The 13,154-nt window shown below is 37.7% G+C and overlaps 1 protein-coding gene across 2 annotated transcripts in view; it reads right to left on the bottom strand.

The window, feature by feature from the left end:
• Positions 1-13,154, bottom strand: part of PPP3CA (protein phosphatase 3 catalytic subunit alpha) — a 170,552-nt gene that overhangs the window by 2,999 nt on the left and 154,399 nt on the right. The window contains exons 11-13 of one of the 2 annotated variants that reach the window (XM_064417072.1): positions 8,566-8,650; positions 4,645-4,742; positions 1,903-1,932 (exon numbers count right to left, since the gene is read on the bottom strand). In XM_064417072.1, coding sequence (XP_064273142.1) covers positions 1,903-1,932; positions 4,645-4,742; positions 8,566-8,650 — 213 coding nt within the window. The remainder of the gene's footprint in view (positions 1-1,902; positions 1,933-4,644; positions 4,743-8,565; positions 8,651-13,154) is intronic. The other variant, XM_064417073.1, reaches the window with a different exon arrangement.

Raw genomic sequence — 13,154 nt, forward strand, 5'->3', positions numbered from 1 at the left:
TTAGTGGGGAGAAAGAAAAGATATTTTTTCATGCTGGTCGTGCCAACCTTTCCTATGAAAAAAGACAGATCCTGTTTACCTCAGGATTTAGTTCTTTAGCCAGTTTCACAAATGTTTCATTGGAACTTTGTGAAGTGCATGGTTTTTAACAAGTATTATACTTCAACTCAGAAGAACAACAACATAATGGTGATTAGTCAAGTGAGCAGGGACGGAGCAGTGAAAACAGAACAGGTTGTACAGTGAGTTTTCTTAAGGTTTGCCTTTTGGGTTGGCTTTTTTTTTTAATTTACCTTGTACCAGAAAATGAAGATGTCTAACAAGCACCCATGCCAATCCCTTAAAGCAATAGTTTAATGGATAGCTGCATTGAAGCTGAAGCAGTTGCCGTGTCCTGGAGCTTGCCAGCAGCACAGCCCAGTTGGTGTTATTGGGCCCTGAAGGACAACTGGTGAAACTTCTCCTCCATCAGAAGCTTCACCTGTGTGGAGCAGTAGTTGTGACTATGGTGACGGTGTCTAACTAGCAAGGATGGCAAATCAAGAATGAACTTGAGGGCTGCGTGTTGCTGGCACGGGGGCACGTTAAGGGGTTGTATTTCCAGTAGACACATTATTGTTTGTAACACTAAGGAAGGTGCTCTGCTGTAGTTGCTGGTCAGACAACGAATATTAGCAGGTTACATTGAGAATCTACTAAAACACAACACATAGTCACAGAAAATCACAGAAAACAGCCAAACTGTCAACAAGAATGCACACTGCAGATTAGAGATTGCTGATAGGAATAGGTAATTCCAACATAAATAGCAGCTTACTCACTGCTATTTAGAAAGCAGTTGTATTTTCTCTTACTTGTTTGTTCTGTAATTTTATTCACTGCTTTACAAAATTCAAAAACAAATTCAACTGGCCGAAAGGGCACATCTTACCAAAGGACAACAATCATCAGTTTTTTTTTTAATTAGCTAAAACAAAAATACCCACAGAAAATTTGAGAGGGGCAAGAACAAAATACAACTGAAGAATTTTGTTTTAAAGGGGAATTCTGAAAATTCTTCTTCCAAAACTTTGTAATACTGAACAAATACTGTACATCTACATTGCAATACATGGTTACTTAGATTTTACCGGAAGTGTTAAAAATTGTTAAGGGTTAAATTAGAGGTCTGTGAACAAAACACCAGTTTTCAATACTGAACGTTCAGAAATCTTCTAAGGCAGCCAGTCACTTTATATGCAGCTAAAATGGTGCCTGTGTTAATGGTTGCTCTAACGTAAATATCCAGTGTGTAAACTGCCACTACCAAAAGAAGCAGACATCTTGCAGACAAATGTCTCATGTTGCTTTACTTTTAAAGGGAAACAGAAACATGCTATACTATAACAAAAGACCAATAAATTTTTTTTATTAGTGACCTAAAAGAAAGGAAACAAACTGAAGCATAAATAAAGAAAAAGTGGAAAAGAAACAACAACAAAAAGAGAGAATATATAAAAAGCTAAGTGTTTTCTTTGACCAGAAATTGCTGAGGATAGTTTGAGCCAGCCTCCAGCGCACAGCTTTTGAGCTATGTGTCACAAAACATTTACGAGCTGCTGCCAAGTTATGTCCCATGAAATCCGAGTTCCCTGATCTCCTCCTGTGGCATTACTCAGTGCTTAGTTCAACATACAGCAACTCCAACGTGTTTGTAACTTACAGAAAGAGCAGCAACAGCAGCAACAGAAAGAAAAACCAAAAAAACACTTTCCCCTTTAAAGCAATTACATTTTGGTTAATACCGAGCCACAATTGTTAGCCCAACACCCACACAATCTGTACAAGCTACAGCAAAATGAATACACCCAGCAGAGCCCTTATCTGTTGTGGCACCAACAGAAAGGGGACTGGCCAATTTACCTTCATCAGCCTCAATAGCCTCAACAGTAGCTGAAGAGAAGAAAGGGGTAGCAAAACGAATGAGAAAAAATGAGCAGAGGATTTCAACTCTAAGAACAAGTCAGTGAATAGCAAAGGAGCTACAACACTAATGTTACTGTAAGTGCTGGATTTTGGCAAAACAGACACACAGAGAAATGTTTAGACAAAAACAATAATTTGCAGATTGAATTAAGCTAGAGTTTGTTTTAAAGCAGAAGTTTCACAAACTAAAGATTTTTAAAGACACATTTAAGAAGTTTTCTTTTTACTCAAAAGAACTACAAAATGTAAATGTCTTCCATATTGCACATCTGACCTGAAAAGGTCATTATATAATTGTCCCAGCTGTCAGTAAGAGCAGCTTGACTTGCCCTGTCAAAAGAGAACAAAAAATGGCATAAAGCCATTGCACAAAATTCATACAACTTACAACATCAGCCTGAAAAGTACTGATGCCAGTACAAGGCAAAGGAATTCCACATACAGCTGAACAGAATTATTTTTTTCTCTCTTCTGACTAAAAGAAACATCCCCACAGCATGGGATCTTCAGCAAGCTTTGCCTTTGCCTGCAACCTTGCCCAGTCTGCTCCATCTGTAAACTTTATTTTTGTCAACCCAGTCTCTGACAAACAACATTTTGCTAATATTTTATTTAAATCAATGGATGTAGATGTAAGATTGACTGTTGGACCTCCAAAGTTGCAAAGCCTGGTCAGAGAGAGCAGAGCTTGTAACCAGGAGATTGCTGCAATGTTATGAATACCATGTTACCACTGTTGTGAAACCATTAATGGTTCTTAAATATATACTTTCATTTGAGTTTTACCCATCAGCTTTGATATGCATTTTTTTTTACAGTCAGAGATTTAGAAGCTGATGCAAATCATTAAATGCAATCCAATATAGCAAATATTTTAAAAGAAATTTTGATTTTTAAGAATTTCTCTGGTTTAGAGAATAGTTCAAGAAATCAAGTTTTTAGGAAGTCGTCTCTTCTTTTTTGTCTTGTTTTCCCCTACATAAAATGCAAGCTTTTTTTTTTTCTCTTTCAAGTTAGGATGTTAAATATGGATTAAGATATATTCTAAAATATCTATACTATTATCTTGCTGCATGGGGAAGTGAGAGAATTTAACCCTCATGCACCAAGGTAAGCCTATGCCTCTCAAGCAGCAGAGCAAGAGAGATGGCCAAAAAACAATGAACAAAACCAATGCAAACTTAAAAGAAAAGGAAACATGATAACTAGGATGAAAAATTAAAATGAATAACCAGATCCAAACCAGCACTGACACATTAGAAAAAATGAGGACTAAAATGTATACTTGCACAACAGAACATACTACTCATATTTTCTGTTAATACATATGGCAATATGTGTGCTTAACAGAAACTACATGAACTTCAGAGTATTTGGTGAATGGGGTACTATGTGTTAACTAAGGCAGAAGCTTGTGTATAGTAATGTTTTACTGAGCCAGAATACTGCAGTATGAGGAGATTTTCCTTTTAGCCATTGTAATAAGAACATTTGGCAATTTTCTCAAATTCATTTCTATTCCTAATATTTTGCCAGGGCAACAATAGCAGTTTCCTTGGACCAAATTTTCTGAAAAATATAAAGCAACTACGTGGAGAAAAGCCTAGGTGAAGACCACAAACCCATTAAGAAAGGCCTCCTGTGAAATCATATTGCAGCATTTCCAAAGCAGAACGTTACTATGTCCATCACACACAAGTCATCAACAAGAAAAAAGAGAAGGGAAAAAAGGGGGAAAGGAGGTTTACCACCGTATACCTGAATCTTCTAAGTAAAAGAGACAGTAAAGGGAAAAATACAGAGAAAGAATGCTCCAGGAAGGAAACAGGAAAACAAGAGGCTGAGACTGTGTCAAGGTTATAAAGCATTTCTATTTCTTACATCTACTGCCAATAGAACCTCAAAAAATGAGAGACCTTTATGCGTGCCTGCAATATACTCTACAGCAGTACACACACAAAAAATAAAAAGGAGAGCTTCCAGTAATAAATTAAACACTTCACACTCCTTATTCCAAAAGGAAACAAAGGCAGCCCTACCACAGACTTACCAATTTCCTGTAACAAGGAGCACTTGGTATAAAACTGACAATCTGTATTGTGTTTGTGTACAAGACAAACACAGTTTTTGTAAGAGCCTCCCTTCACTTGGGCTTAAATCAGAGTGGAATTGTTCTCATGCTGTCGCCTAGAATTTCTAGGAGAGAAAATCTAATTCTAGACCTATTTTCCATTGGTGGCTTGCTATGAGGAAGAAAAATCAGATAAAATAAGAGTTTGAGTGTCATTAGCTAAGCCAAACCTTCAGTACTCCATGTGTCAAGGGCTGCTCTTTAAAAAAAACCTCAAAAGGTGCTCTGAACTGCGGAACGAGTGCACTTCACATACAATCCTGAGCTACCATTCTGAACCATTGATTTTCAGGGGCTCCCCCCTCCCCTCTTTTCTCTGAAAATTGATGCTATGTAGTAAGTCTTGAGAAGTGGCCTTACATGAACATGCTCACAAATGCTCCAGCACAACAAACTGCCTGGCTTTTTTCTGTCCTTTCTTGGTGGTTTTTTTTTTTTTTTTTTTAATTATTATTTTCTGAGACAACTGTGCACTTTTCTTAGGTTCTGCAGTTGAAAACCAATTGTTTTTTGTACACAGGACAAGACACACAGGCAAACAGGCTTACCGCTTTGCAGTGTTTGTTTTCCTCCAGAGAGCACACCACTGGGCAGCATTCCTGTTGGAGTCAAACCTTTCAGCGTCAGCACACTCTCACTCTCTTCTCTGTGAAAGTTAAAAAAGAAATTAAAAATAAAACCACCGAAAATAAATAAATGTCTTTCTTAAAAACACGGGATATGTTTTAGACATCTTAAGCTACACGTGCCCTGCAATGATTTTGTCATCCCCAATCTCCTTGCCAAGATAGACTGCATTTGGTGATAACATCAGCACCAGTGAGGTCCCCTTCACTGCTGTGTACATGGTTAACCTTTGCATCACACCACATGCAACTCCTACTGTAGTTAACACTATAACCTGTGCCTATGGAACAATACATCTGTCAACTCAAATCTGACAGGAGAAGGACCAGATATTGCCAACAATGCATTTAGGCATTTTACACTGCGTGGTCTAAAATCACCTTAAACTGTTAGTTTGCTCTTGTCTGCACTAGCAGGCAGGTGCATTATTTATTGATGATCACCAGCCACTGAAAGAAAGGCAGCTAAAAGCTCATTAAAATTAATAAGCACTTCCATCTTTCCTAGTACTGTCCTTAATAGTTTTGTACGCTAAAAATAATATGGATTAAACAAAATTGTTTTAGGAAACAGAAATGTGCTTTGCTGGTCTCCAAATACAGAGGTTTTAAATACATGGCTAGAGGAATACAACAGCTCTATACAGAAGCCTTTAAGAAGCCTTTAAGTAAAGCTTTCTACAAGGACTGTAATGCTGCCTGTGATGACATACTTCCTCAGCAGCAAAACTGACCCCAATTCCTTAAGAGAAACCTATTTTGAAGTGTTTTACTTTGAAGTATATAATGACATTAAGCTGGAGGAAGCAAATACAAAGACAGAATTTAGTTCCACATTCACTTGAGGATAATGTGGTTTTGTCTATAAAAACCGTCTCTCAGCAATTCTACTACTTACAATTTTCTTTGGACCTACATGCCCTGAATGACTCATGTATATGAAACAACTCTTGTTTACCTACTACATATACAATTCAAGTTCTATTTTTAGTTTGAAAATAATTCTGCTGGCACTCACTTTTCATTATGTAATAGTCAAAATCAAATTGTGACCATTTTGTCTCCAAGTTTTCCAAGCAATTAGAACTAATGCAAGAGCAAAATCTTTTCAGAATTAACACAGTATTTTTATGATCAACAGTAACACAGCAAAGCTTTTGCTTTCTCTTAATTATTCAGTACATTATGTATATTTATTTTTTTTAAAAAAAATTAAATTGCAATGGCACTTTCAGCTTTACCCTCATGGGTTAAATTTACTGACTGTATTTTTATTGTCTTTAAACTGAATATGCACAAGAAAGATGTGCATCAAAAATATAATGATGTTTTACCATTCAGTGTTCCTTCATTTCTATTTGATGTCATTTATTTCTATTTCAAAAAAAGGATAATAGACTGATAAAGTATTTTATTTACCTCTCTCCAGTCTAAATACACCAAAAGAATTAAGTCAGACTTGAGAAACAAAGTCAGAGAGAGAGTCAGTGACAAGGAATCACAAAGTCTTCCATTTAGCTAAAGCCAATCTTTCTACAATAGCTATTTTCATCAAAGCTCGTTTGTAACATTTGAAACTCAATACAATGCTATTTTGATATCCAATTTTTTACACTAAAATAGCTGAAATTATTTCAGCTTTACATTCAAGATATATCCTTGAGCAAAGGGACCACTCCAGCCCAAAGAAGAGATGACTAAGTTCTTTGCAGATGGTCAGATTAGGTGCTAATAATTCAGAAAGATTTCAAGAATTAGTGAAATAAACTTCATAAGATACAATGACTTGAATAGGAACCTCAAAGATTTCCAGAGCAGGTTGGTATAGAGACAGATGATAGATGATGGCGCTGCTGATTTCTTCTTAGGGTTACAGACAATTACCTGACACTTGTGTCTTATGCGGATTTTGCTGGCAAGACAGAAAAAGTATCCCAGGCTTTTCTATCGGAATAGTATTTGGAAGATTACCCTGTGAAACTTCTACTGTCTAGCAGTCTTCCACCTAGCTGAGGAGAATCAGCCTTGCTCAGAAAAAAAGAGAACAGGTATCCCAGTGATGGCTGGGATGAAATGTCACTCATCCCCCTAGAAGACTTGTCACCAAAACCATGCACTGCAGGTACCTGTTTATTTGCTGACTATGCCTTGGATCACAGTGCGGATGTGCTGTATTTGCTGGTTAAAGCTAAGGGAGAACAAATCTACTCTTCAGTCTTTCCTGCAAAGCTTTCAAGAATCAAGAGTAGTAAAAGGCTGTGGTGGTTTTGCCTGGGGTAGACTTAAGGTTTGAGACTTATATGTATCATTGCAGACAGAGCACATGCAGGAATTATTCTGTATCCCTCTTCCATCCTTGAAACCATTGAAAAGCTTCTGCTCTACAGATCCCTTTGAAGAAGTCTGACACATGGCTTATGTCAATAATCTGTAAGTTGTAAAACTCCAAATATATCAGCTGATCATCCAACTTCAGATCCTTCTGCTTATTTAAGTTGACAACTCTTGTGAACGAATCCTATATTTAAAAAAGAGGTTCACAATGGAATACAGTCAATCCAGAAGCTGTGGTTCAAGGTTATGGGAGAAAGCCAAGCTTCCCAAACTTTGTTTGCTCAACTATCATTAGAGAAGAATAGTTGTGCTGTTTTATGAAGGTGGTAGCAGCCACCTCTCCAGGCTCTCTGCCAGACGTGGTACAGAGAAGCAGGTGGAAACATTTGATTGCTCCCCCATCTTGTTTAGGGAAAAGGCATGATGCCAAACTGTTTTTTTTTTGGGTTTTTTTTTTTTTTTTATGGGCATCACTTTGAAGTAGCTCATGCACCATCAGTAAGTCACCTGTAATACTTTGGGGTCCCCAGGTACAAAGCCCTCCATCTCTCCATCTCAGTTTGCTATTTAAAGCTATGCTGCTGCAATCTGCAAGGTGTGGGTGAGCTGCTGTGCCCATGCAAAGCCCTACAGAGAACCTGCCCACTGCTGGCATGCTGCATTCAAAGCAAGCACGTTCGACAGTTTCCACTGAAATTAAATAGCAGATTCTTCAAGAAACTATTTTATTTATTCTTCTTACATCAATCATGAAATCCTAACAGTAAATGTTTTAGAACTCCCATGATTTTTCACTAAGCATAACAGCTATCAACTGACTCTAGCAGACCAACACACAGCTTCCTGAGGAAAAAATCGCTTGCTGGAAGGGAGGGAGAACTGTATTTTCTATATTTAGACTTCAGCACAGTACAGAATGTTTTCTCTTCTGCTCAGAGACATCAAATGGAGAGTTCTAAACATTGGGTAGCAGCAATTATTTACTCATGTTCATGTGTTTGGGGGAGTGAAGCCCAAAGGAACAAGTTGCTGTTGCCTGCACAACCCTTTTCTGGATTTCTAGGTAAATGACCCTAACACTTTCATCTTTAGTCATCATTACTTGTGGCTGTAGCAACATCTGTGGGTGACAGCTGACTTCTTTTTTAATGAGAGGTGATGTATAACATACCCTTTTCCCCATATTTCATGCTACCTCACAGGGGACAGAAGTTAATTAGTACACTTGGTCAGCAAAAGTTTTTAAAAATGTTAATTGGAATTTTTTTTGCTACTGTCTTTTGTTTGTCTGTTTTATATTCAGCAAATGCCCTGAGGAAGACTATTCAGAGCCAAAATAAATAGCACCATTTATAAATAAGAGAGTCTCTAAGAGGTTGCAGTAAAACTCAGTTGGGTGGTACACTAAAATAGCAAATTTGATGTTTGATTAACAGTTGAGTGCTCTAAGTAACCATTCAAAGATATCATTCAACACTGAAAAAAAACTAACCCAGCATAAAACCTTACCTTAACACTGAGAAAACTCTAGCCATTTTTCCTATTGCCCGTATCTTGTTCCTTATAACCTCCTTTCGAGCAGCAGCTGTTGCACCTATGGAAAAGATATCAAAAACTGTTATAGGGATTTGTAAACAATTCATCACTAAATACTCTCAATACTAAATACAAGAAACATCATATTAATGCTACAGTTTGCCAAACTAAGCCACATTTGTAATGAAAACTGAAAACACTTTTTCTCATTCCTAGTTAAAAAATATTTAAAGATATAAAACCTAAAGGCAGTGTCCTGGAAATGAGCATGAGATGGTAGGGGTTGTGTTGGCTGGCAGTGGCAAAGAGAGTTCCACAGAGCAACTTCCTTCTGTTCACTGCTATGGAGTGCTCAAAATTACAATTGCTTAGAAATTTGTGAATTCACACAATACTCTGCCTTAAAAAAAAGGTATAGTGCAACACAGACTAAAGTTTGGCTGAGTTTGAGGTGTACTTGTTACTTGGATATCATCAAAATCTGTACATGCACGAGAGAACCACCTGAATGGAAAAAGCAAACAGTACTTATTACAAAGGATCCCCCACGTCCCCGAGAAAATGTTCTGTCATACTCAAAAAGCCAGTTTCATTAATTATCACAATCAGAACCACACACATCATGAAGATTTCTCCTAAAGGTTTCTGAAGGACAGCTAACCTTGACTTGTGTGGATGCTGCCTGACAGCTCCTGCCTGTTCAGACAGCACTACACATCACAGTAATGCTTCCTTCTTTGTTACTCCAGAATTTGAGGGCAAAAATTTCTGTTTTCAAATCCTAACAAATTGATCCATTTTGTAGAGCCCATCAGGGAAACTAAATCAGCAGAAAGGGGCAAAAATGAGGAGGACAACATTAATGAAGAATATTCTTGGATGAAACTGGACGAGTGGCGATGGAATCAGAATTGGCTTCAGCATGCAACAATCCAACACCTCACAACACCACACACCATCTTTCCTGCCCTGAAAAACTGTTATGACAGGAGCTCAAGGTCATGGAATTCATGAACTCAATGGACTTTTTTAGGGAATAGCCCACAAACTAAGGGGAATGACATCTGTGTGTTTATCTGCCAAGAACAGGAAAGGTGATGGTGTACTGGAAAACATGGGACCTGCTGTGATGTAACAGGATACTGTCCTGGTTTTGGGTGGAATAAAGTTAGCTTTCTCCTTAAAAAATGCTCAGAATGATGGCTTTCAAATCTCCCACACATAAAGATAAAAATATAAAGCAAATATTAAAACATATAAAGATAAAAAGAGATATGAACACTTGGGCATAAATGTCTAATTCTAGACAATTAAGAGTGGGAGAAACAGCTGTAATTCAGCTGTAACTGAATTAATGTAATATACTTTAAACAGCTTAATGAAAAGTTTAAGTAAAACAGCACTGATTCAGCTGGGTTCTCCAGGAACAGAAGGTGGTACCTTTCTGCCTCAGTACTATGATCTCACAGAACTGTGACATCTCTCTCAGACAAGACAAGACATGGTTTTCAGCCTTTCCTGTTCTGAAAACACTTGAGCATGACTTGTTTTCCTTTCTCCCTTTCTTCCCCCGAAGCATCACAATACCTACTTGCTTGTTGCAAGTCCACATGATTCTGGTGTGTCTTATAAGGATATTTAAAAAGTTGAACAGCTACTAAGACTATGGGATATTTGAGAACTGAAAACTGGGACTATAATTTATGACTGAAATGAAATATCATGTCCTACACTTAAATACAAAATAAGAATAGAAAAAACCCCTTCCTTAATCATGAAACACAATATGCTCAAAGGGAGTATTTTGTATCTCATTGATACACATAAAGGTTACTAAAAAATATACTTTAAAGAGTTTGGTCTCCACTGAATTTCCTAATGTAACAAATCTGTGAAAATGACATACATTTAGTAAATACTGGTAATAATTTATCTTCTCTGGCTTTATTAACAAATACACCTGATATTCACAATGTTTTATTGCTCTGTTAGTTTTGAGTGAATATCACTAACCTCACAGTATGTGGATTTAACTATTTATACATAAATCTTAGACTCACATTCCAAGTGCATCCAGTTTAATATTTTGACATTCACTATTACTGCAAATCCCGATGAATTATTTGAGCTATACTTAAGCACACACTTATAAAATAAAATGGGTCAAAACCTGAGAACTGGCTATAAGTAAAAGGGTTAATTTTAACCCTTGCAAACATTGCCTGATATTCTCTTAAGATTCTAACTTCCTTTCTTAGAACCACAGACTCATTTAGGCTGGAAAATATCTTTACAAGATCTTCCAATATCTAAACAAACCCTTTTTGAATGAAGGAACTTTAAAAAAGAGTTTAAAGTTGAAGTGTAAAAATTATCGGGGGGGAGGGGGGAATATAAAAGCTTTGAATCTTTTTTCAGTGATTTAACAAGTTCTGTTGGATTTTGGATTGGTATCAAAACACAGAATCTGCAAGCTGGATATGAAGGATTTATATGAAAGGCAATTTAAATGTTCAGATTAAGAAGTACAACAAGGAAAAAAAAGACTATAAATGCTGACAATACTCTGAGACGTAGGATTGAACAGATTTAAAACAGTGCTGAGTAAAAAAGTCAACCCCAAATCTCTCACTGGTATCCTAATATATATTATGTAGTTAAGCATTAGGAAAATTAATAAAACTTGAGCCTTCCAACTTATTGAATACCTTTCTTCTGTGCATAAATGGGATCTTCTTATGAATTCCAAAGAGGGGAAAAGAAAAAGATCAGTGATGTTTGTAGAATGAAAAGAAAAAATAATACAGAACATTTGACAACATCAACGGAAGTGTAATGTTTAAGTAAAGTCTGAAAAACAGAAAAGAAACAAATTAAGCAGAGAACATCCAAAAGGAAAGAAACAGATTGAAAATAAGAAGGGAAAAAGAAAAAAAAGAAACCCTTTCAGCTTAAAGCCTTGTTAGTAGGGAATCAACATGCAGGCAGGAGACCAGCAGCAGTGTCACCACCTCCCCTACACAGACTTTCTCCTACATCATTGCTGCTGCTTTGGTAAGGCTAGTCACTTCCCAAAAACAGCCCCACCCTGGCCATATGGGGTGTGCCTGTGTGATGATGCCTCTTTGGTTAAAAGGGCCAAACTAATTGCTCCAGCTCTCTCACAGAGTAGCTTACTGTCCCAGCCATGTCTGCTGCTCCTACCATCACCTGTGCCACCCACGTTTGTCCAAATGCTCCAGCAGCTCTCAGTCAGCAAATTCAAATGCCACCAACGTGCAGGGTACTGCATTTCAAAATCAGCTGTTTGAGGGCAAGACAAGTGCAGCTCTTGGTGCCCAGGCACAATACACCATGGCACATGCTCTGGGGACACCGGGCATCTAGTGCTGCTAGGTTGGTCCAGAGGCAGAGCACACCGATGTGCTGTAGTGCGGCTCACAGGAGAAATGCTCTGGGCATGGAAACCACCACCACTCTATGACCAAATCATAGAATGAATAATAAATACAAAGATCACATTAAAATGCCACACTGCCACCAACTCAAAAATTAAGTATGCACTGCAGCTCAGCACTGCTGGTTTGGAGGAAGAACAAATACAAACCACTGGGAAAACGCCTCCATTTCTCTCCCAGCTAAAAATCAACTCATTGGCAAGCTAAGACACTCTCATCAGGCAGGACCATGAAGGCCTGTATCAAGATCTTGGCAAGTAACAGACCTAAGGACAAGACCCTTGCTTTTGCTCTATCAGTGTGTTAGTTGCTGCTGAGCTGGTTCCAGGCACAGTTTACTGTACTGAGATGTGGCAAATGTCACATACTACTGTTCACAGCAGAACCAGGTTACGATTGGCAGGAGGCATCTGACTTGGGAATTCTCCTTAGGCTGGAACTACAGCACTGTATTGGGAAGCTGTTTTCCAGCAAAGGAGTACATGCTGTAGCTAATGGCTCTGACAGTGGCTTTTCTGTGAGAAGGCCGAGAGCTCATTGTTGAAGGCAATACAAAAAAATTTGTAGATAATTTAGGAGTGTTTTCATGCCAAATCATGGTAAGGATGCATACAAAGCAAGCAGTGCATTTGTGTCAAATTGTTTATTGCATTATTGTACCCTTTTAATTAGCAGTTTAGTTTATTCAATCAAATGCATGAGGCCAGAAATGTTGCTAATTAAAACAAAACAGAACTCTGAGACTGTATGCTCACTAGGTAGAGGTATTTGCAGCTCCTGTTGCTAAGTGATATGTTTGATGCACAAACATACAGCACATGAACTAACATTTGCCCAAGACATTTTTTTCTGGATCAGATTATATTGCAACTACCACAGCAAACAGGAAAGAGAAAGTACAGCAAGAGGAAACTATCAGAGATAAGGAAACTTGACCTATCATGTTCTCTCATTTTTAAAGTGAGTGAAACCAAAAGGCCAATACAGGCCAGCAGGGACATATGGGATAAAGGGCATTACGATATTTAGGCTTTTTTCACAGTAAGCTTACACAGAAACTGCCTACAACAAATTGATCAGATCCCCATGATGTGTTTCCTTAGG

The sequence above is a fragment of the Passer domesticus genome, chromosome 4 (assembly GCF_036417665.1).
Source record: "Passer domesticus isolate bPasDom1 chromosome 4, bPasDom1.hap1, whole genome shotgun sequence".
Classification (NCBI taxonomy): Eukaryota; Metazoa; Chordata; class Aves; order Passeriformes; family Passeridae; genus Passer; species Passer domesticus.